General features: G+C 49.6%; 6 protein-coding genes across 9 annotated transcripts in view; 3 read left to right on the forward strand and 3 right to left on the reverse strand.

Annotated features, from left to right (window-relative positions):
• Positions 1-22,703, forward strand: part of HINT2 (histidine triad nucleotide binding protein 2) — a 546,951-nt gene that overhangs the window by 157,413 nt on the left and 366,835 nt on the right. The gene's annotated exons all lie outside the window — the stretch shown is intronic.
• Positions 1-22,703, reverse strand: part of CLTA (clathrin light chain A) — a 429,778-nt gene that overhangs the window by 67,201 nt on the left and 339,874 nt on the right. The gene's annotated exons all lie outside the window — the stretch shown is intronic.
• Positions 1-22,703, forward strand: part of SPAG8 (sperm associated antigen 8) — a 454,367-nt gene that overhangs the window by 61,658 nt on the left and 370,006 nt on the right. The gene's annotated exons all lie outside the window — the stretch shown is intronic.
• The window catches only part of GLIPR2 (GLI pathogenesis related 2), a 126,430-nt gene that overhangs the window by 17,103 nt on the left and 86,624 nt on the right, over positions 1-22,703 (reverse strand). Inside the window, exon 2 of one of the 2 annotated variants that reach the window (XM_050762272.1) lies at positions 9,988-10,054. In XM_050762272.1, coding sequence (XP_050618229.1) covers positions 9,988-10,000 — 13 coding nt within the window. In that variant the 5' untranslated portion in view covers positions 10,001-10,054. Of the gene's footprint in view, positions 1-9,901; positions 9,960-9,987; positions 10,055-22,703 lie in introns of those variants that run through there. The other variant, XM_050762273.1, reaches the window with a different exon arrangement.
• The window catches only part of TLN1 (talin 1), a 501,447-nt gene continuing 480,344 nt past the window's right edge, over positions 1,601-22,703 (forward strand). Inside the window, exon 1 of the mRNA XM_050762060.1 lies at positions 1,601-1,610. The gene's annotated coding sequence lies outside the window, so the exon portion shown is untranslated. The remainder of the gene's footprint in view (positions 1,611-22,703) is intronic.
• RECK (reversion inducing cysteine rich protein with kazal motifs) overlaps positions 16,382-22,703 on the reverse strand; it is a 394,564-nt gene continuing 388,242 nt past the window's right edge. For 2 of the 3 annotated variants that reach the window (XM_050762080.1, XM_050762081.1), the window contains one exon: positions 20,707-22,327. In XM_050762080.1, coding sequence (XP_050618037.1) covers positions 22,106-22,327 — 222 coding nt within the window. In that variant the 3' untranslated portion in view covers positions 20,707-22,105. Of the gene's footprint in view, positions 20,071-20,706; positions 22,328-22,703 lie in introns of those variants that run through there. The other variant, XM_050762079.1, reaches the window with a different exon arrangement.

Raw genomic sequence — 22,703 nt, forward strand, 5'->3', positions numbered from 1 at the left:
CTGAAGCCGGACAGCCCTAAGCCTTGGGGGTGGGGCTGCCTGAGGCCCTGGGGCCCAACTCCCACCCAGTGTGCCCAGGAGGCAGGAGATGGAATCAGAGGGGATTATTCTCCAGCCTTAAGATTGAATGTTTTCCCTACTGTGTTGTAGACTTACTTGGGACCAGTTACCTTCTTTCCTATTTCTCCCTTTTGGAATGAGAACGTCTATCCTATGCCTGTCCCACCACTGTATTTTGGAGTAGATAAGTTGTTTTGATTTCACAGGCTCACAGCTGGAAGGAATATGTCTCTGGGTGAATTGTGCCTTAAATCTCACCTGTATCTAATTTAGATGAGACTTTGGACTTTGAGTTGGTGCCAGAACAAGTTAAGACTTGGGGCTATTGGGATGGAATGAATATATTTTGTATGTGGGGAGGACATGAGTTTTGGGGAGCCACGGGCAGAATGCTTTGGTTTGAACGTCCCCTCCAAAACTCATGCTAAAATTTAATTGTCAGTGTAACAGTGTTGAGGAGTGAGATCTTTAAGAGGTGATTAGAGGGCATTCTCACAGGACTGGGCTCCTGGTAAAAGAATGAGTTTGGCCCAGCCTTCTCCCTGTCTTGACTGCTTACTTGCCCTTCTGCTTTTCCATGGGATAATGCAGCATGAGGGCTTCATCAGATGCCAGTGTCATGCTCTTGGACTTCCCAGCCTCCAGAACTGTGGGCCAAATAAACGGTTTTTTAATAAATTACCCAGTGTGTGGTATTCTTTTATAGCAGCAGAAAATGGACTAAGACACAGAATAGGAGAAGAGTGTAGCAAAGAAAGTGGAGGTGGTGGGAGGGTGAGTGGTATGATCAGCAGGCCCAGGGCTGCAGTGGGGAAGAGGTGAAGCCCATGCCCAATTAGGTCATGATCTCAGAAAGGGCAAAGTCAAGGAGGCTGTGGTTAGGGAGAGAATAAGTAGGTGAAGCCAAAAGCAAGCCAGATCAATAGTGAACAGAAGCCATACCAATTTGGATCTGAAATGATCCCCATCCATCCATCCATCCATCCATCCATCCATCCATCCACAATCCTCCATCCATCCATCCAATATCTTCCATTCATCTGTCCATCCACCATTCATCCAACATCATCCATCCATCCACCCATCCACCTAATATCTTCCATACATCTATCCATGCAACATTGTCATCCATCTAACATTACCCATTCATCCAGCATCATTCATCCATACATCTACCATTCATCCAAGGCCCATTCATCTATCCTCCATTTACCTGTTCATCTGCTCTCTGAGTGCTTCCCCTATGCCATGTCCCATATCGTGTGCTAAGGGTCCAGAGACAAGTCAGTCACATGTTGCTCTCAAAGAGCTCACATACAGAAGGCAGGCAGCCTTGTAAACAGACACTAGCCATGTGATAGGTGTCAAGATGCAGGTAAGCATAGATGCAAAAGGAACTTGGAGATTAACCTAACATGGGATCAGGAAGGAGGCAACTCCCAATATGAGGCCCCAGAAATGTCTGAACAGGGGCCAGCCAGCCAGGCTATGATGAAGACACCGAGCACCTTACTCAGGAATCTGAGAGTTCCCTTCTGTGGAAATGGGGGTGAGTTGGATGGGTTCTGAGTGAGGGCCACAGAAGGCCCTTCTGCTGAACTGGTCCCATCAGGCCACAGCCTGTCCCTCAAAGACTGGCTGTGGGTAGTGGCAGGAAGGGTGTGAACCATAAAGGAAGTGCCACGCTCTTCCTCTACCCCAGGTCACCTTCACCAGTGCCTTTCTCCTACTCTGCTGCCTTTCACCCAAGGCTGAGGAGATGATGCAACAGGGAGTCCTCGTCCCTTTTCTCATAGCCAGATCTCCCATGTCTCCTGGGCCCTCAAGTCAAATCCCATGGAATTTCTGAGGGGATGTAAGGGAAAGAAGACCCAGGGCTTGCCTTCAGGGGGTTTGGGGTCTGCAGACCCAGGAGCTACAGACCCAGGAGGGGAAGGTAACTGCAGGTCACACCTGCATGGTGGAGCTGTCCACGGGCCTTCTGAGAAAGAGGAAGTAGACTGTTAGATAAAGAGTACGTGGACCAAGCTCTAGAACTTGGGCTCATTAAGGCTGTCCAGTGAGGTCCAGTCACAGTAATGTGGGCAGGGCAGGGATATGGGGGCTCTGAACCCCGGGATTGTGAGGTTTTGGTTACCAGGCAGAGGTGGGGAGACCTGGAGGTGGAAACTGATCATGGGGACAGGCGTTAAGGCAGAGGGCGGAGCTACAACCTGAAGTATCAGGACTTCCTGGCCAACAGGCGGACCAAGCCCTTGTCAATAGGAAAAACAAAGATTTCAGGTCTACGGTGGAGAGGAGAAAAGCCAGAGGTGTTGTTTAACGTGTATAGAGTTTCAGTTTGGCAATATGAAAAAGCTGTGGGGCTCTGGTGCATAGCAATGTAAATATACTTAACTCTACAGAACTGCACACTTAAAAATGGTGAAGATGATACATTTTATATTATGCATTTTTACCATGATAAAAAGATTTCAGGGTTAGCATGTTAATGTGGTATTTGGGATAAGGAGTCAGAGAGGCTTTTAAAGAATATCTCACAGGGAAATGCCAGGGGCGATGGCAACTCATGGGACCCCGATGGGGGTCTCGTTGACCAGTTTAAGAAGAGTCAGCTGGGTAGCATGGCCTCCGGGAACCCAAGGGTTCTTGGGCCATGGGCTGCTTCCCCGGCCTGGTCCCTGCTTTCTGCAAGAGACAGTGGTGATTTGAGGTGTGTTGAGGCTGGAAAGGGGGTTTAATGAGGAATTGGTACAAGGATGGGGAATGTTCAGCCTGGAGAGGATCAGCATCTGGAGGACACACTGGAGGCCCCTGATGAATTCTGGGGCCCTGAGGGAAAGCTGGGGCCAGTGGGTAGAAAGGCAGGATGACAGATTTCAGCTCAGTCTAAGAAAGATCTTTCCTAGTTAAAGCTTCTGACGACCTAAAGGAGCTACCTCACAAGGTAGTGAGCTCTCTGCCACTGAAGGAATTCAAGCAGGTGAGCCCCTCTTGGAGGGTCTCAGGCCCTGAGTCAGAGGACCTTCAAGTCCCTTCCAATCCTGAGATCCTATAACATCCCGCTGGGGTAGGAGAGAGAGGAGACAAGATGAACAACTGACCCAAGACGTGCAGGAGTTTCCCAAACAAGCTTCTCTCAGGAGACACTGATCAGAACGAGTGCGTGTGCAGGCAAGGGCCCATATAGGTGACACCGCCAAGGTGACGGGGGTCCCCATCCGAGTGGCAGGGTTGTCCAGGCCCATCCTAAAGTCCCTTCTAGCTCCCATGTCCCGGACAGGCCCCGGTGGGTCTCGTGGGACACCACGGGAGATGCATGAGGCTGAGTGGCACGTGCAGTGGTGACCACAGATGCGTCAGGGAAAGGAGGGCTCCCTGGAGGAGGTGTTCCTGGCTCAGGAAGCATGAATGGAGGAGGCAAACAGCAGAGAAAGAGCCAGGGTGAAGGGACCACGTGTATCCTGGGGCTCTGAAGAGGAGGGGGAGACAGGGGAGTGGGTGGCTCGCTAAGGGGAAGCCAGTTGAAAGGCAGCCTGAGTGCTGGGGTCAGTTTGCACTGGATCCCATAGTGCTGGAGGCCCTTAAGTTTCCTTGGCAGAGAGGGACATATAAGGCTGCTAAAAACTAGGTCACTGCACTCCCAGAATGTGGGAAGTAAAAAGAAACAAAAGTGAAAGTTCCTGTGTCCAAGCAAAGCTCAGTGCCCAGAAGCTGCAGCTAGGCACTGTGTCCGCCAGTGCCAGGCCCCTGAGCCAGCGTTCTCTGGAAGCGGCCAGGAGGCCTTTCTGGTAATCGGTGGCGGGGAGCCCTCTCTCACCACTCCTGGCAACCACACCTTGGGCAGCCCCAGGAGTCCCCTCCCACCGAGGCAACCAGTCCTAGCCCAGGTGGCTCCTCTGAGAGGGCTGCCGCCCCAGGGAGGCAAAGTTATCAGTGGCAGCCACACCTACAAGAAGCACACCCCACCCCCACCGAGAAAAACCCAAGAATACAGATAAACATAAGGAGAAAAAAGTTAGAGAAAAGCTGTCCACCTCCCAGTTAGGCAGGGAGAGCCCTCCCAGCCACCCTACGATGGGGGATGGGCAGGGATGACGTCCTCATTGTGTAGGAGGGTAAACTGAGGCTGGAAAGTCCACACGGCCTCAGAGTGCCAAGCCTGAGGTCGGAGGAAGTTGCAGGCCCACCCATCCCAGGCCTGCTTTCTCCCACTCTCTGGGCATGTGCTGGGCCTACGCATGATCTTATTTCTCGCCATCTTCTGTGGGAGCTGCCATGGCCTTACCCATGTTTTTTTCTTTCTAATTAGGAAACTGAGGCTTGAGAAGGGAAGTTACCCGCCCAAATTGCCACAACTAGTCCAGATCCTATGCAAAGCCCTGTCCTAAGCCCCCATCCCTCCTCAGGGTCACGGGAGACAAAGGGAATGACGGAAAGAGACGGGGTGACTGAGGAGGCCTGGGAGGGGGATCAGACTCGAGGACAGCTGAGGAAAGCAGTAGAAGAAAATAGACAGGGGTGGCAGCTGCCTTCAGATCTCTGAATTGAGCAAAGGAGAGGAAGGAAGAGAAGAGAAGAACGAAGACTTCTCAAGAGCCTCCTCCGTGCCAAGCCCTTTTCCAGCACACCTGGCTGAGGGGTCCCGGGGGAAACCAGGGACTGTGGAGTGCAGGTTACCAGGGTGCCAGACTTGGGGCTTAAAAGAAAGGTCAGAGCTGCTAAAAGGAGGCAGGAGCTGCCTGGGCCCGGCTCCCCAGGGCTGAGGGAAGGGGCTGAGCTGTCTCTGCTGGGGTGGAGGGTATAGATGTCCTAGGTGGGACTGCACTGGGTTCTGGAAGGTCCTTCTGGAGGCCAAGCCTCTACTGCTGGAGGCTCTGTAAAGATTCTGAGGACAAAACAAAAAGCCATGCGTGGTGACTCACGCCTGTGGTCCCAGACTGAGATGGGAGGATCCCTTGAGCCCAGGAGATCAAGGCTGCAGTAAGCCATGATCACACAACTGCACTCCAGCTGGGGTGACAGAGCAAGACCTTGTCTCAAAAGAAAAAAAAAAGATTCTGAGGTGTACGCCTCTCCTCTACCATTTAAACTTTTGGTTGAGACAGGCTCTTCTCTCAGCATCTTCCTCCTCTCCCGAGGCCTCCCTGAGGCCAGCCTGACTCACTCCTGGGCCCTCTCCAGGCTCCTCATGAAAGAGCCGGTGACTGTCAGGGCCCAGGGCAGGAACTGTGAACAGGCCCCTCCGCCCCCTTGGCAAAACGCTGGAAAGAAACCTGGTTCCACCTTGGGGGCAAAGCTGGTTTTGCTTGTTTATCAGGAAGAAAGAATAAAAAGTTGGCAGTTTAAGGAAAAAATAAAGAACGGATTTCAGCTGGGTAACTCCTGCTCTTTAAGCCGGTTCTGGGAATTTCAACAGCCAAATTCCCGCTCTGCCTGGTATTGGCCATGCGATCTTGGACACGCTGCTTCAACACTCTGTGCCTCCTTTCCCCATACATAAAATGGGAGCAGCAGTATTTAACCCTCACTACAGCCTAGTGTAGTGCAGTGGACAGTGTAGTGAGGGTGAAATGAGTTCATCTATGTTAATGCTTTCGAACTGTTCTGGAATATAACGAACAGTTATTAAATGCCAACTGTAATTATTATTATTACCATTGGACAGGGACAGAAAGCTTTTGGGCTTCGGCTTTGGAAGAACCTGTTCCTGCTCCTTCCGGGTCAGGTCCCCTCCTGTCCTGCATTTACATTGACGTTTGATGGCCTTTTTCAGCCCCTCTGAGCTTGGCTATTTGCCAAGTGAATGAGTGAGTGAACAAATGAATGAGGTTCGCACTTCAGCACAGTGAAGGCGGGACAGGATTCCTCTCTTCATTACAGATGAGGAAACTGGGCTCTTTGGATGGTGGGGGACATGCGGATTGTCCAAGGCCACACAGAGTCCATATTAGAGCTGGGTGTAAGAATACCCCTCCCTTTACCCCCTCCCCCGCTCCAAATCTCCCACACTTTCCACTTTCCCAAATGGCAAGAATGATGTCTATGAGGAGTTGCTCAATTGCTTACGGGAACAAGGCATCCCCTCCCCCCAAGCATTAGCCTCCCCTAGGCTGTCCCTCTCCATAGAAAGTGGTTGTAATTGAAGGGGAGGCAGCTGTTGTCCAGCCCTGCCTGCCTACTGTCACTCAGGCACATCCCTGCCCCTCTGGGCCCCAGGTTCCCCATCTGTGTGTGAAGGAAGGATGACATCTGTGGTTTTCATAATGTCTTCAAAGCAGGGAAACACTTCCTTGGAAGGAAATCTTCAATAAAAGCAACAGATGAAAATGAAACTGCTGGGGTTGGCCTGGTCCACACAGCCTCTCCCTGCAGAGGCCTGAGGGTCTTACTCAGTAGAAAACTCCTGGGCTCGTTGGTCCCTAAAGGCCTGTCTGCTCTGATTTCCTCTGGTGCTAGGTGGATGGAGGGACACTAATATTCTTAGAGCTGATGGAGGCTGCGCGGAAGTCCCCACCGGGCTAGAGTTCAGGCTGGCAGGGAGCAGGGTGTCAGGGCAAGTGGTCAGTGTGGGAGAGAGGACAGGACACAGTAGGGGAGTCAGAGAGCTGAGTTCAAATTCATTGGTTTGCTTACTGGTCAGTGTGTGAGCTTGGGCAAGGTACTGAACCTCTGTAAATCTATAGAATGAGGTGATAATAACTGCCTGGCAGTGCTGTCACAAATACGGTAACATAGAAAATACTGAGCTCTTTGCCTGGGATGCAGTTGAAGATTAATCATTGGTGTCACCAGTATTAGGGACAGGAGGCTTCCACTGAGCCCACGGTCATTGCCTTTCTCTTCCCCACCACACTTGCTGCACACCAAGTCCCAGCAGAGAAACCAGGGCTGGGAGCAGGACCCAGGAGTCTTTGAGCACTGGGTCAAGCGTCTTCTGGAATTTCAGCTGTGCCAGCTGTGTGATGATTTACAATAATGCCCGTTATGCCAGGCAGCTCTGGGGTGTATCTGAGGTTAAAGATGAAAAAGAGACTGGCTTCTGGGCAGTGAGGAGGAAACTGAGGCCCAGAAGGGGCAGGGACGGATTCCTTATGATGGTCTTTACAGCAGCACACAGAGCCCCTGTGAGTGCCACCTGCCCTGTGGACACAGACAGCAGCCCTGGGCTGATGGCCTGGAACTTCAAGGTTGGGCTTGCATTGAAGGCCCATTGGGCACTGGGTCACCCAGAAAAGTCATTTTCTTTTAGGGACCCTAGGAGAGCCAGATATTAATACTATTCTGGGGGCTCTCGGCTTTCCAGTTGGGGTGGGGGAGATAAATTCAATGCACCTGACTGTGAGGGAGAAAGGCCTGGGTCAGAATTCTGCAAGGTCCCTGGGTGTATGTGTGTGTATTAGAGGTGGAGGTGGCCTCTGACTCAACCAGTTCTAACCTGCTTTCTGCCACTGGCCCCCTCCTCTCCTGAGTAAAAAGTAATCTTCCTCTGAAACCTGCCCAACCCTGCATCTCCAGACATAGAAGCCATCACCCCGTCGTGCAGGCCTCTGAGCCTTCCCTCTGCTTCACAGTAAGTTGTCATCAAGTCTGCCCAAGGCCACCAAATCACAAATCCATCCCATCCTCCTCTCCAGCCTCCATCCTGCCCTGGATGCCTCTATCATCTCCTGTCTGTGTGACTGCAGCAGTCTCCCTCATTCTCCCTCCACCTTCTCTCCATCCATCCGATCCACCCTACACCCTGGCAAAGCTCTAGTCCCGCTGCTTTCAGATCAGTGCCTTTCCATGGCACCCCAGGTTCTGTAAGATGAAGTCTAAATTCCCAAGACCCTCTGGGATTTGACCACCTCCTCCAGGAACCCTCACCGGCTCCCATGCGGTGCAGTCTCCTCACCTTGAGCTCCCACCGCCCTTCACCAGCACCTATCTTGTGGTTTGGATCATTTCCCACCTCTTACTCAAGCCAGATAGTGCCTGTCTATCCCCTACATAGCTTTATGTATTCCTTTCACAATCCAAGTGGATGCACGCCCCAGCACTGGGTCCACAGCTTGATACAGAGCTGCTAGACAGTGCAAAGGAAGGATGGAGGAAGGGATGGACAGATAGAAGAATAGGCACACAGCTGAATATGAGCAGTTCTGGAAAACCATGCCTTACATAAGACACTGGAAACAACTGATTAAGATGTAGCCTAGGCTGGGCACGCCTGTAATTCCAGCACTTTGGGAGGCCGAGGTAGGCAGATCACGAGGTCAGGAGTTCGAGGCCAGCCTGACCAACATGGTGAAACCCCGTCTCTACTAAAAATACAAAAGTTAGCTGGGCGTGATGGCACGCACCTGTAATCCCAAGCTACTCAGGAGGCTGAGGCAGAAGAATCGCTTGAACCCAGGAGGCGGAGGTTGCAGTGAGCTGAGATCGCACCATTGCACTCCAGCCTGGGCAACAGAACGAGACTCTGTCTAGGAAAGAAAAAAAAAAAAAGTAGCTTAAGGGAATTTGTGGATTTTCTCCTAAATCTACAGAGAAAGGAGTTGATTTCCCAAGTAGATATCTCGAAAGACTTGCTCTCATCTGCCATACTTTTGCCTCATCACCACCTGTCATCCTGTTAACTAAATGGCAACCCATTATATCACCTTTCCATACCGTGAAGAACCCCAGGGCTCATACGGCCACCCTCACTGTACAGACGGGGAGGACCAGAGGGAAGGAGGCTTGCTCAGAATCACACAGCCAGTGATTGACTGGGCCAGGACTGAAAGCCAGACCTGCCTCTACAGCCTAGGAAGGCTGGTTAGGACCAAGGCCAGGGAAAGCCACTTGCTCCCAGCGCTGGCATCTCCTGAGTCCAGATCTTGGAGGACAGATCCTAGAAGGGACCTAGCATTACTCATCTGAGGTGGACAATCTGGATGAAGCAGGACTTCTGAATCCCGTTCAACAGCTATTCCCTAAGAGCCTCCTGTGAGGCAGGAGCAATGCTGAGATAAACACGGCCCCCGGCAGCCAGGGGTGAGGACCCGGCGGCGGGAAGCAGGTCTGTGGCTCAACTCTTGTCCCCGGCACACTGCAGGAAGGGCTGCAGCGAGGAAAACACCAGGTTGGGCGCTCCCTCCCGGGGGAGGGGGAATCACGGATGGGCTCCAGCCCAGCAGCTGAGCCTAGTGGGGTGGGGGGGCTTTTCAGGCTGAGAGTGGGGGTGGTGAACGCCCGGCAAGGAAACCCAGGGAAAGGTACCTGTGCACCAGCCTCTGGACAGCTCTAGTGTAGGGCGCAGGTAAGGGGTGGGGACCCACTCCCAGGGGCCTGAAGGCAGGACTGGAGTGTGTCCTTTCACTGAGGACAATGGTGAGGAAAGTGTTAGGGAGCGACAGGAGGAGAGCTGCGCTGTAGAAAGTTCATCCAGACAGCCACAGTAGAGAGGATGGGGTGCCCCAGGAGAAAGGGAGCCAGACCGAGTCTAGCACACGGGGAGCCCGGTACTGCGCGGGTGCTCAGGAGAGGAGGAACAACAAACAGATGAGGGGGATGCTCAGGGTTGTCCTCGGGACAGCCGAGCGGGGCAAAATGCTTTGCAGCGAGAGCGGTTGTCACACTTTGGTGACTTTTCCAACTCTAACTCTGGCCTCCTGAAACAAAGCAGAAGCCAGGCCTTGGCGGGCTGCGGCGCGCAGCCCCTCAGGGTCGGGAAGCCCTTCTTGGCGCGATCCCCGGTTCTCCGGCGGGGGCCTCCTCGGGCTCCCCTTCCCCCCCGGGTTCCCCGGAAACCGCGCCGGGGCGCTCCGCCCGCGCGCCCTCCACCCGCACCCCGGGCTCCCGCACTCCCCAGGACCTGGCTTGCGGCGGGCGAGGGAGACGGCGAGGTCCGGGAGCGCTGGGCTCCGAACCATTCCTCAGCGGGCGCGCCCGCAGGCTCACCTGACTTGCCCATGGCCGGCTCCGCGCGCTCCTCGCTCCCGGCGGCTGCGCTGCACTGCGCTCCCCCGGCCCAGCACCGCCCCGGAGCCCAGAACCGGGCTGATGCTGCGGCCCCTCCTCCGGCGCCGCCCGGCCCCCGCCTTATAAGGAGCGACAGCTGAGGGCGGAGGCGCCCGGGGCCATCCCGCCGGCCGCCTGGAGAGCTCGCCCCGGGGAAGCAGCGCCGCGACTGTCGAGGGCTCCCCGGATGCGGCCGCAGGGCCCAAGCCTCCTGGATCTCACTTGGAGCTGTCCCCTCCCGAGGCGCGTGGGGAAGCCCGCGCCTGCTGGGCTCCGGGTGGCTGCTCTGTGCCGACGCGCGGCGAGGGCAGAGGGGCTCACGGTCGCGGCACGAGGGGCGTTCCGGCCGGCGCCACCAGGGGGCGGCCTCTCCCTGCCGCGGCCTGACCCGACACACGCAGCCCCGGGGTGTGCCCCCATCTCGGGTGTGCCCCCATCTCCGGTGACCCCGGGCTCCGGAGGGCAGCTGGTCCGGGGAGGGCGACGCTCCTTTCCCAGGACACGCCCTCTACTGCCAGTCGGGGTGGAAGCGCAGCCGCCTCTGACCTGTCCACTTGCCCCTCATTGCCTCCCAGACCAAGCCAGTTCCCCACCCCTGCAGTCTGGCCCTAGACCTGTCTCCCCAACGCCCCCACCTTTTCCCCATACTCCAGTCAAACTAGATTTCTTGTCATCCCCCAAACATGTTCTGGGATTTCCCACGTCCCTGCCTTTCCTCAGGCCGTCCCTCCGCCAGGAGTGCTGGCCCTGGAGCCACCATTCCAGTGCTGCCCATCCCTCAAGGTCGGCCGGTCTTTCCAACTGCCAGGTGCCCTGACCATGGGGGCAGCACACACCAGGTATTGGGGAGACATGGTCCCACCCATGGCCCCTGCCCCGTGGGAGAAGAGCACTTACTTGACCGCACAGCCCAAGTCACCTGTACCAGACTTCCGGCAGACGCTCCTTTCTGGGGAAGGGGCTCAATACATTCCAAATGAAGGAAGCGAATTTTAAGGCTTTTCAATCAACGGGCACTGAAGTGAACTGGCCCACTGATGATAAGGCTAGAATTTGTAATACCAACGGCTTCCGAATGCCCCGCAGGGCAATGGCTGGGCACTGTGCTCTCTATTCCTTTCCCCATGTCAGGCAAATACATCTACTGTATTTTAGTACAGTCATGAGTAATGACATTTCAGTCAATGCCAGACCACATATACCATGCTAGTCCCAAGAGAGTATGATACCATATTTTTACTATGTTTCTATGTTTAGATCTGTTTATATAGGCAAATTTTTACCTTTGTGTTACAATCGCCTACAGTATTCAGTACAGTGACATACTGTGTATGTTTGTAGCCCAGGAGCAACAGGCTACACTATATAGCCTTGGCGCACAGTAAGCTACAGCATTTAGGTTTGTGTAAGTACACTCTGATGTTTGCACAACGAAATCACCCAATGACACATTGCTTTTTTCTTTTTGTTTTTGTTTTTTTTTTTTTTTGAGACGGAGTCTCGCTCTGTCACCCGGGCTGGAGTGCAGTGGCCGGATCTCAGCTCACTGCAAGCTCTGCCTCCCGGGTTCACGCCATTCTCCTGCCTCAGCCTCCCGAGTAGCTGGGACTACAGGCGCCCGCCACCTCGCCCGGCTAGCTTTTTGTATTTTTTAGTAGAGACGGGGTTTCACCGTGTTAGCCAGGATGGTCTCGATCTCCTGACCTTGTGATCCGCCCGTCTCAGCCTCCCAAAGTGCTGGGATTACAGGCTTGAGCCACCGCGCCCGGCTTCTTTTTGTTTTTTTTTAAATGGAGTCCTGCTCTGTCGCCCAGACTGGAGTACAGTGGTGTGATCTGGGCTCACTGCAACCTCCACCTCCTGGGTTCAAGTGATTCTCCTGCCTCAGTCTCCTGAGTAGCTGGGATTACAGGTGCTTGCCACCATGCCCAACTAATTTTTGTATTTTTAGTAGAGATGGGGTTTCACTGTGTTGGCCAGGCTGGTCTTGAACTCCTGACCTCAAGTGATCCACCCACCTTGGCCTCCCAAAGTGCTGGGATTACAGGCACGAGTCACTGTGCCTGGCCTGCTCCGCTATTAATCAGATGTTTGACCTTGAAGAAGTCATTCAATTTTCTGAAGCCTCCGTTACATCAACTGTAAATGGTGTTAATATTAATAATACTATTTGCCTCACAGACAGGTTGTGAGAATTCCGTGAGATACTTCATTTAAAGCACATGGTACTATACTTACGTGACAGAAATCCTTAGACAGTCTTGAGGAAGTGGTCCAGGAAAATTCTTGGGCATTCTTGGTCATTTGTCACAAGATAATTCTTTCAGTGGAAGCTGTCAATAAGAGTGTGATACACAAGGCTCAAGCTGTTTCAATCCCATGAGATAACAGATGTGAGATATAACAGAGCATGGGCTATTTGCTAGATTTTACGTGTTGCTGATTTGTAATATTATAGTCCTGTTAATGTATAGAGCAAATTAACCTCTCAGTGCTCCAAATGGGAAAGAAAAGCTAGTTAGTTGTTATCTCTAGCAATCTTGGATAAACAGGATGAAGATAGGAAGGTGGAAAGAAGAGAAGCAGTGACTAGGTCATGTCCATGGAGCTAAGCTGCAGGTGAGCCTCTGATTCTCTGATTGTACCCTCTTCTTCTTCTTTTTTTTTTTTCTGCAGGTGAGCCTCTGATTCTCTGATTGTACCCTCTTCTTCTTCTTCTTTTTTTTTTTTTTCCTGAGACAGAGCCTTACTCTGTCCGCCCAGGCTGGAGTGCAGTGGGGTCATCTCAGCTCACTGCAACCTCTGCGCCTTGAGTTCAAGCGATTCTCCTGCCTCAGCCTCCTGAGTAAGCTAGGACTACAGGCATGGGCTACCACACCCGGCTTAATATGGTATTTTTAGTAGAGACAGGCTTTTGCCATGTTGGCTAGGCTGGTCTTGAACTCCTGACTTCAAGTGATCTGCCCGCCTCGGCCTCTCAAAGTGTTGGGATTACAGGCGTGAGCAATTGCACCCGGCCTTGTACCCCTTTCCTAAGAGGGGAATATCTGACTCTGCCCAGAGGGTTGAAACCTGTAAGGAAATAAGATTTGCCATCAAAGGACTGAGAAAAACGTATAGACAGTAACTTCTTATAACTTAATACTTCCTTGACTTGAAAATAAAGGGATTTTAATGAAAAACTCCTTCTTATTGGCCAGGCAGGATGGCTCATGCCTGTAATCCCAGTGCCATAGGAGTCCAAGGTGGGAGGATTGCTTGGAGCCAGGAGTTCAAGACCAGCCTGGACAACATGGCAAGACCTTTATCTCTACAAGAAATTAAAAATAAATAGCTGGGTGTGGTGCACACACCTGTAGTCCCTGCTACTCAGGAGGATGAAGTGGGAGGATGGCTTGAGCCCAGGAGCTCAAGCCTGCAGTGAATTCTGATCATGCTACTGCACTCCAGGCTGGGTAATGGAATGAGACCCCGTCTCTAAAAAAAAAAAAAAAAAAAAGGGCCGGGCGCGGTGGCTCACGCCTGTAATCCCAGCACTTTGGGAGGCCGAGACGGGCGGATCACAAGGTCAGGAGATCGAGACCATCCTGGCTAACACGGTGAAACCCCGTCTCTACTGAAAGTACAAAAAAAACTAGCCGGGCAAGGTGGCGGCGCCTGTAGTCCCAGCTACTCGGGAGGCTGAGGTTGGAGAATGGCGTAAACCCAGGAGGCGGAGCTTGTAGTGAGCCGAGTTCGCGCCACTGCACCCCAGCCTGGGTGACAGAGCAAAGACTCCGTCTCAAAAAAAAAAAAAAAAAAAAAAAAAAAAAATTTAGAAAGTCTCTCTCTCTCTCTCTCTCTCTCTTTTTTTTTTTTTTTAAATTTGAGATGGAGTCTTGCTTTGTCACCCAGGCTGGAGTGCGGTGGCATGATTTTGGCTCATTGCAACCTCTGCCTCCCTGGTTCAAGCTATTCTCCTGTCTCAGCCTCCTGAGTAGCTGGGATTACAGGTGCTCGCCACCATCCCGGGCTAATTTTTGTATTTTTCGTAGAGACAGAGTTTCACCGTATTGGTCAAGCTGGTCTCAAATTCCTGATCTCAGGTGATCTACTTGCCTTGGCCTCCCAAAGTGCTGGGATTACAGGTGTGAGCCACTGGGCCCAGTCAAAAAGTCTTTTCTTATTGACATCTTTTTCTTAGAATTCTGAATCTTATATGCATTGACTTACAAAAATAGTCTATTACCTAATTTGGAGTCTGGAGGGAGAAGATTCTCCCCTGATGTCTGATTTTAAAAATTTCCCTAAAATGGCCTGAAACATGAGAGATGGTTAATCTTTTTTTTTTTTAATTATTTATTTGTTTATTTATTTATTTTTGAGATGGAGTCTTTCTCTGTCTCCCAGGCTGGAGTGCAGTGGCATGGTCTCAACTCACTGCAACCTCTGCCTCCCAGGTTCAAGCGATTCTCCTGCCTCAGTCTCTCGAGTAGCTGGGATTATAGACCTTTCAGGCATGTGCCATCATGCTTGGCTAATTTGTGTATTTTTAGTAGAGACAGGGTTTCACCATGTTGGGCAGCCTGTTCTCAAACTCCTGACCTCAGGTAATACGCCTGCCTCGGCCTCCCAAAGTGCTGGGATGACAGGTGTGAGCCACTGCGCCCAGCCAGTTAGTAAATCTTAAATATTATTATGTTACTTATTTAAAAAGAGAAAAGTAAAGCACTGAACTAAAGGAGCTAGACAACAAAAAATAAATGAAAGGAGAGAAACATAAAGAAATATTGAATGAATGCTGAAGTGTTTAGGGGTAAAATGTATTGATGTTTGCAACTTACTTTGAAATCCATAAAAAATTAAATGGATTCAACTTACTTTGAAACACAGAAAAAGTAAGATGGATGGACAGAAGAATAAATGGATAAATAGAAGCAAATACAGGAAAATGTTTCTATAATAAGACTGCTATAAGATGTTTAAAATTGACTAAAGCAGTTAATGTAGATAAAAACAAAACATTATATAGTAGAAAACAGATAAAGAGCATGATTGAGAACTATAACCTAGAGCTGGAAGCCATATCAAATAGATATATCACTACAAAGTCAAATAAATAAAAAAGTCTAAAAGAAAACTCAAATGTACCACATTAGTAATAAAAAGGGGATGTAATCTTTTTTTTTAGAAGTGTTCAGAAAAAACATATAAACAACTGTTCACTAATAATTTTCCTTAATTGGGCAATTTTCTAACAAAATACAAATTATTAATATTTAAGAAGAGGAACCACCCTGGCCGATATGGTGAAACCCCGCCTCTACTAAAAATGCAAAAAATAGCTGGGCATGGTGGCATGCACCTGTCAGTCCCAGCTACTTGGCAGGCTGAGTCAGAAGAATCGCTTGAACCCAGGAGGCGGAGACTGCAGTGAGCCGAGATCGCGCCATTGTACCCAGCCTGGGCAACAAGAGTAAAACTCTGTCTCAAAAACAAAACAAAACAAAACCAAAAAAAAAGAAAAAGCCCAAAACCAAAAATACAAAAAATTAGGCGGGCCTGGTGGCACACACCTGTAGTCCCAGCTATTCAGGATGCTGAGGCAGGAGAATCACTTGAACCCGGAAGGCGGAAGGTTGCAGTGAGCCGAGATCACGCCACTGCACTCCAGCCTGGGAGGCAGAGAGAGACAACGTCTCAAAAATAAATAAATAAATAACATAATAAAATAAATAAAATAAAATAAAATGAAAACTAGCTGGGCATAGTGACATGTGCTGATAGTCCCAGCTATTTGGAAGGCTGAAGCAGGAGGATTGCTTAAGCCGGGAGTTGGAGGTTGCAGTAAGCCCAGATTGCACCACTGCACTCCAGCCAGGATGACAGAGTGAGACTGTCTCAGGGGGAAGGAAAAAAAAGAAATATATTCACAATATTAATAACTCAAAGAAAAAATATACTGTAAATGGATACTGGAATATATTTGATACAATTGAGTATTTATTACTGAGTTTTAAAAAAACTCTTATTTTCCCATAGCAGAATAAAGAGAAGTCCCTTGAAACTAACAGTAAAACATGGTATGCTGAAAGCATATGTCATGCTTCACAATAAAACAATGAAGGCATCCCCATTAAAATCCAGAACACACCAAGGTTTCTTGCAGTCCCCACTGCTGTTCAATATTGTTCTGGGAGTTCTAGCCAAAACTAGAGCAACAAGAAGAAATAAGAGGTATCTTATTTCTTTAAAAAAGAAAAAGCAAAGTTTTCATTATGACTTCTCCCTGGAAAAACCTCAGAAAATCCAATAAATATAAATTAATATAAATTTTTAAATGACAGCCGGGGGGGTCCAAAAAATTTTTAAAAATCAATTGCTTTATTACATAGTATCAATAACCAGTTGGAATATGTCATGGGGGAAACATTTACAATAGCAACCACAACAGCAGGTTTCAAAGTCATCCAATACGGGCTTATTTCACAAACACATGACCAAATCCACTTTATCATGAGGACTCTCTGCTCTGCTCACACATGGCCAGACTGGGCCATTGTAGGAAGAACATAAGCACTCGCCATGACGACGCGTGCCTGCTTTGGGGCAGCTTCCTGATGATGAAGAAGGTGAGCTGGATCCAGGCGTCCACCTTCCCCCTACTCCCCCTCCTTTTGGGGTCAGAGCCCAGCCCTCCACTTCAGAGCCAGCAAATCCCGGGCAGAAGGAAGTTTCTACAATAGCCTGCACTAGTGCACTGCAGTTCTGCTCTAGGCTGTTGGCTAGAAGAGTGCCAGCAAGAAGGGGGACAAGAAGGGGCAGGGGGCCTGGACTGCTTTCTTGGGTTGCACAGGGCTGAGGAATTCTTAGGCAGCTGGGTGGAGGCACTGGCAAATGTGGGCTTGATAAAGGGCTGTGAGAGGAAGACGGAGAGGAATTGAGGAGGCTGAGCAAGGTCAGGAAGGAGCCTTCAGCAGAACATGGTCCAAAGGGTTAAGCCGAGAGCCCTTTCTCCAACATGGGTGATGCAACCTGCTGAGTGCTCTCCTTGGTGTCACCCTGGCCTGTTGTGCTGAGTATCTTCTTTTTGCTCCACTTCCTTCCTTATTTCCACTCTCTGCCCTGATCTCTGCCCCAGAAGGCTGACCTGTATGACTACCAGCACAGGCTCCCTGGTCCTTGGGTTTTCACTTGGGTTCCCAGTGGGAGTTGTGGGAGGAGACCCGAGGGAGAGAAGCAATGGCTTCTCCATTAGGCTTAGGGGTTAGAGGTGCTAAAAGCTCCACTTTGAGGCCCGGCGTGTTGTGCTATGCCGTGTGGTTTCCCTACATCCTGCCCACACCTTTATAAATAGCCCCTTTATTAAACTTTCCTCCAATTAATCCTAATTTGGGTGGACCATTCATTTTCCTGCTGGGACCCTGACCAACATAAATGGTTAGTCTTCTCCTTCTCCTTCTCTTTTTTTTTTTCAAATGAGACACGGTCTTACTCAGTTGCCCAGGCTGGAGTACAGCGGCATGATCTTGGCTACTGCAGCCTCGACCAGGTTCAAGTGATTCTCCCACCTCCGCCTCCCAAGTAGCTGGGACCACAGGCACATGCCACCATGCCTTTGTATTTTTTGTAGAGATGGGGTTTCGCCATGTTGCTTAGGCTTGTCTTGAACCCCTGAGCTCAAGTGATCTGCCTGCCTCAGCCTCCCAAAGTGCTGGGATTACAGGCATGAGCCATCGCGCCTGGCCTAAGTGGTTACACTTCTGTTTGGCAAAGCAACTGCTTGCATCTGCAGTGGAGTTCAGTGGGAGATTGGTCTGGAGAAGATAGGGAGGTGGTCCTTAGGAAAAGACCCAACCCCTGATTACCTGGTGGGTTCTGGCCAAGATAGGGCTTTCACCTATGAACCTTTAGGCAAGGAAGTACCGCCCAGTAGACAACATCCCAAATATGAAACCCTTTCCCTGAATTTCTCCGCACAGGGCAGTGAGGTAACCACCTCCTCCCCATTGCAGACAGAGGAGGGACCTTGCCCTGATTACATAGAGAGATAGATACGTATAGAGAAGGCTCTAGAAGGATTCCGCACTCATTTGTAGAGGCAGGGAGAGGAAGGTGTGGGATTTTTTTTTCCTTTTATATTTCCAAGTACTTGGGGGAGCGTGCGTATGTAACTTTTACAAGGAAAAAACAATAGAGTGAACTTCATTTTGGAATAATGGAAGAGTGGGTGGAGCCAGGGGACAGAGTGTTAGCGTGCTTCCCCCAGCGAGGCTTCCTTCCCTACCCTCTCCACCATCAGCCTAATGCCCTGAGGCTGGGCTCTGGAATGAAACTCAGCCTTAGACTTGGCATTCGCTCTCTGTGTGAGGCATTTTGCTTTGGGCCGGGAGACATGGTGAAAAGCACTCCTTAAACTGTTCTAGAAAGTGAGCTGGTGAGCTGTGTCAGTTACTTTTATGATTCCGGGTGCTCCTTGGACCTGTTTGCTCAGACCCACCCAAGCTTGCCTGGCCTTGGGCCTGTTTCACTCTGCTCACCTTCTGGTGTCTACCTTCATGGCAACTTCCTGCACGGCCAGTTCCATTTCTGAGAAGTACAAATCCTGCCCGGCTGCCTTGTGCCAGGGAAAGCCCAGACCTGGCCTCTGGCCGTGGCTTCACCTTGACTCCCTGTGTGACCACAGCTTAGCCCCTGTGCTCTCAGTTTCCCTCTGTGTGCACTGTGGAAATCTGCCCTCCAGCCCCAAGATTGCTGGACTGCTGAAAGGACTGGCTCGTTCCTGGGAATGACCCCTCTGCCTTCACTTTCCCTCAGCTGGCAAAGTGTACAACGCAAGCCTCTTCCGCAGCTGGGAGGCAGGGAAGGAAAGGCCCCTGCAGCAGGGCCTCCTGTCCCTCTGAGAATAAGAGCACTCTCTGTGGGAGTGTGTGGGCCTGACTCCCATCAGCCCAAGGCTGAAAGAGAAGCACTGAATCAAATGAAGTAAAGTGCAGTTTCTTCAGTGACGACCAGTGTTGCTGGTGGGTTTAACTTTCTTCCCACAGTGGAGCTGAAAGAGACCCTGGCTGAACTCTAAGGGTGGGGACCAGGCCTAGGGGAACCCTGGCCCCCAGCCTGGCTCAGTTATTGTTTCCTCAGGAGAGTTCAGGATGCTCACAGGACGGAGGGAAGCACTGCCTAATAATGAGATCAGGGGATGGTCTTAAAGGTCTTGTGGCACTGAAGTTTGGGGCACACAATCCTTTGCAGGCTAGAGCTATCCGGGCTGGTCAGTGTAGCTGGAAGGGCAAGGGCAGAGCCTTAGGATGCCACTGTGGCCTGGCATTCAAGCTGGGCACGTCGGATCTGCCTTATACCTCCCCACACCACGCCCCTCGCACGTCAGCCCTGCTGTTCTACCCCTGGAACGGACCTGGACTCTGTCGTTTCTGCACCTTTGCTCAAGCTGTACCTCCTACTTAGAATGCCTTTCTCAAAGCCATCTGGCAAAGCCTCCTGATTTCTTCCAGGCCTGGTGCAAACCAACCCTCTTTTCGAGGGCTTGCGTCTTCCCCCTTGTTAGACGCCCTCTCCCCCAGCTCATACCTCCCACAGCAGGTTGCCTGTACAATTTAATCACCTTCTCCAACCTGTCCTGTAAACACCTTGCATTTTTTCTTGAGAAGGGTTCTTGCTATGTTGACCAGGCTGGGAATATCTACTTCTCTAATAAAAAATCTTGTCAGTCCTGGCTGTTGTCCTATCCTGAAGAGAAAAGACCTCTATGGTAGACTGTATTATTCAAAATACTTACCGTCCCTCCCCCAACACACACAAAACACCATGGGAAGACTGTATGTCCCCACCCTTTGAGCTCTGGAGTGTCCATGTGACTTGCTTTGGCCAGTAAAACGTAGGAAGAAATGACAGCATCACTTCTAAGCAGAGACTTCAGGGCCAGCTTGTGGTCCTCTATGTCTCTTTTCTCCCCTTTGTGAGGACACCGGAATGGGTCTGGAGTGAAGATAGCATCAGGCGTGGCAGCTGACCCACAATGGACATCTGAAGGGAACAAAATAGAAGCCTCTGTTGTAAGCCACTGAAGTTTTGGGGACTTAGCGTAAGCTGATTGGTACCATTTCTCTGGTCCCATCAGCAGCTCTCCACCTCCATGTTCCCATGGTCTCCCTGCCCCAAGTGTACCCTGGAACTGGAACATCAGGACCAGCACGGTGGGGAGAACTGCCTACTATGCTCCTGGGTCTTGGAAGGCCTGAAGCTCTCTCTGTCCTGAAAGCTGAAACCTGGGGTCTTTGTATTTGACTTTGTGTCACTGCCTGCCCTCTGGTCTGACCAACTGTGTCCTAACTGGCCTGCTCTCCCAGGGCCCTTGGCTTGGGATAATAGCACTCTATTACTTTTTTTTTTTTTTTTTTTTTTTTTTGAGACGGGGTCTCACTCTGTCTCAGGTATGAGACAAGTTGGTGTGCAGTGGTGCAATCTCGGCTCACTGCAACCTCCACCTCCCAGATTCAAGCGATTCTCCAGCCTCAGCCTCCCGAGTATATGGGACCACAGACATGTGCCACCACACCCGGCTAATTTCCATGACTTCTCATCCCAGAACAAAGGACACAGCTCACCTAAGAGTGATCAGTGGTTTCATTTTTGAATGTTGACATTGCTTAGAAGCATGCATGATCATATAAAAATTATTTTTATTAAAATTGAAAAGCTTTCCAGTATATTGCATTAAAGACATTTATACAGAAAAAAGGCAATTGCAACAGACATGCTACATCAGCACTGACATATTCTGAAAGCTTTAAGTGCCCATTTTTCAGCAACATTTGGGTATAATACGCATATCCCTATGTATTGCAGAGGGTACATATAATACTGAAAAAATACTTCATGTAAAATCTAAGTTCATGTGCATACACACAAGAAGTATAACATCAAATAGCTTATTTCAAACTGTGAAACACATTCAAAGTATTCAATTTCTTAGACAACATGCAGACATTTTGACACTCAGCTTGACACTTTTAAATATATAAACCACAATTCTTTATACTTCTATATCAAAAAAGAAAGACAGAACACTTATCTACATTGTGCATATCACAAAAAGCAAATGTGTTTTCACGAACGGAAAGTACTGGGATAACACACATGATTGTCATTTTACAAATATGGCTATTCACCTTCTTCATAATAAAATAGAAATATAATGTATTATTTACATGAACTACTCATTATTTCACTTTTTGGCAATTATATAAGTAGCAGCAATTGGTTTAAAGATTGATGTTTAAAAACTCTACATTTAACTCGGATGAATACCGATGAATATATATCTGGTTAATATAAAAATTGCATAATGCAAGATGCTTTGATACAATGTCACTTCTCCCTTTCACAAAAGTTATAGACACAAATCTGTGACCAGTGAGCCTGTCGCTTACAACACATAATTATATGAGTGTCATTTAATCAGCTTGCTTTTGCATAAGACAGTAGTTGGGGTTCTGAATTAAATTTCTGTAATTTCATGCAAATTTGCCTGATAATTTACATAAAAATTTCAAAGATGCTTTAACTATATTTCATATTCTCTAATGGCAGTGGCTCTTCACTGGGACCCCTAGCTTCTAGACAGAGTAGGTCATTATCTGTAAACAAAACAAACGTAATGGGAACCTTAATACTTCAAAAATAACTCTGAAATGAGGTTTGTGAACCTGATAGTAAAGTGAGTCATCTTTGTAAAAAGTGGTCATCTCATTTTCCAGAGATAAATTTGCTTTTGAGTGGGGGGCCCCATCTGATGAGGAAATGGAAATCATGCAGCAGTGGCCTACCAGGAAGACACGTTCTCTTTTCACTAGTATTTGGAACAACACATTTTAACATTTGTAAAAACAAAACAAAAATCCTACTGATACTGGCGAATTAAAAAAAAAATACTGTGTGGTGAATAGAGGTGACATGTGCCTTTCCTTGGCCACTATTCAACTACAAACCAGCAGTCCTGAATGTCTTTCTCAAGGCAGGAGAGTGAGATGGAGGAGCATTCTGCACCTTCCGTGGGCAGTCAGTTATACGTCCAGAACAAGTGCAAGGCAAGGCCCAGGCTGAGGGGAAGGAGGAAGGAGTGGTAAGAAGGCCTGGCCCTGACACCAGCTGATGGCACACTGCTGGAGACCTGTACCTGGGAAATGATGAGGGCAGAGAGAGGGACATGGGACGCCAAAGTCGGACTGTCAGAGTTGATAAGGGACTCAATCTTCTCTGCTTCTTTATTGCAGGCTTCGATCTGTGAGAAGAAACAAGGTTCTTTTAATATAAAACCACAGAACATTTTCAACGTCAAGCCAGACAAATTCCACATGTATCCTAAAAGTAGCGTGGCCTCAGATGGCATTTACTTTCTCTTTGTCCTTCTGTTCTTATCCTAAGTAACATTTTATTATAGTTTTAGTTTATTACATAAATGTAGCAGCATTAATGGAAATCAAACCAGAAAAGAAATAATTGGCCGTGTGTGGTGGCTCATGCCTGTAATCCTAGCACTTTGGGAGGCCAAGGTGGGAGGATAGCTTGAGCCTCGGAGTTCGAGACCAGCCTGGGCAATGTAGCAAGACCTCATCTCAAAGAAAAGAAGAAAAAAGAAAAGAGAAAGACAAGAAATA

This window comes from Macaca thibetana, chromosome 15 (assembly GCF_024542745.1).
Source record: "Macaca thibetana thibetana isolate TM-01 chromosome 15, ASM2454274v1, whole genome shotgun sequence".
Lineage (NCBI taxonomy): Eukaryota > Metazoa > Chordata > Mammalia > Primates > Cercopithecidae > Macaca > Macaca thibetana.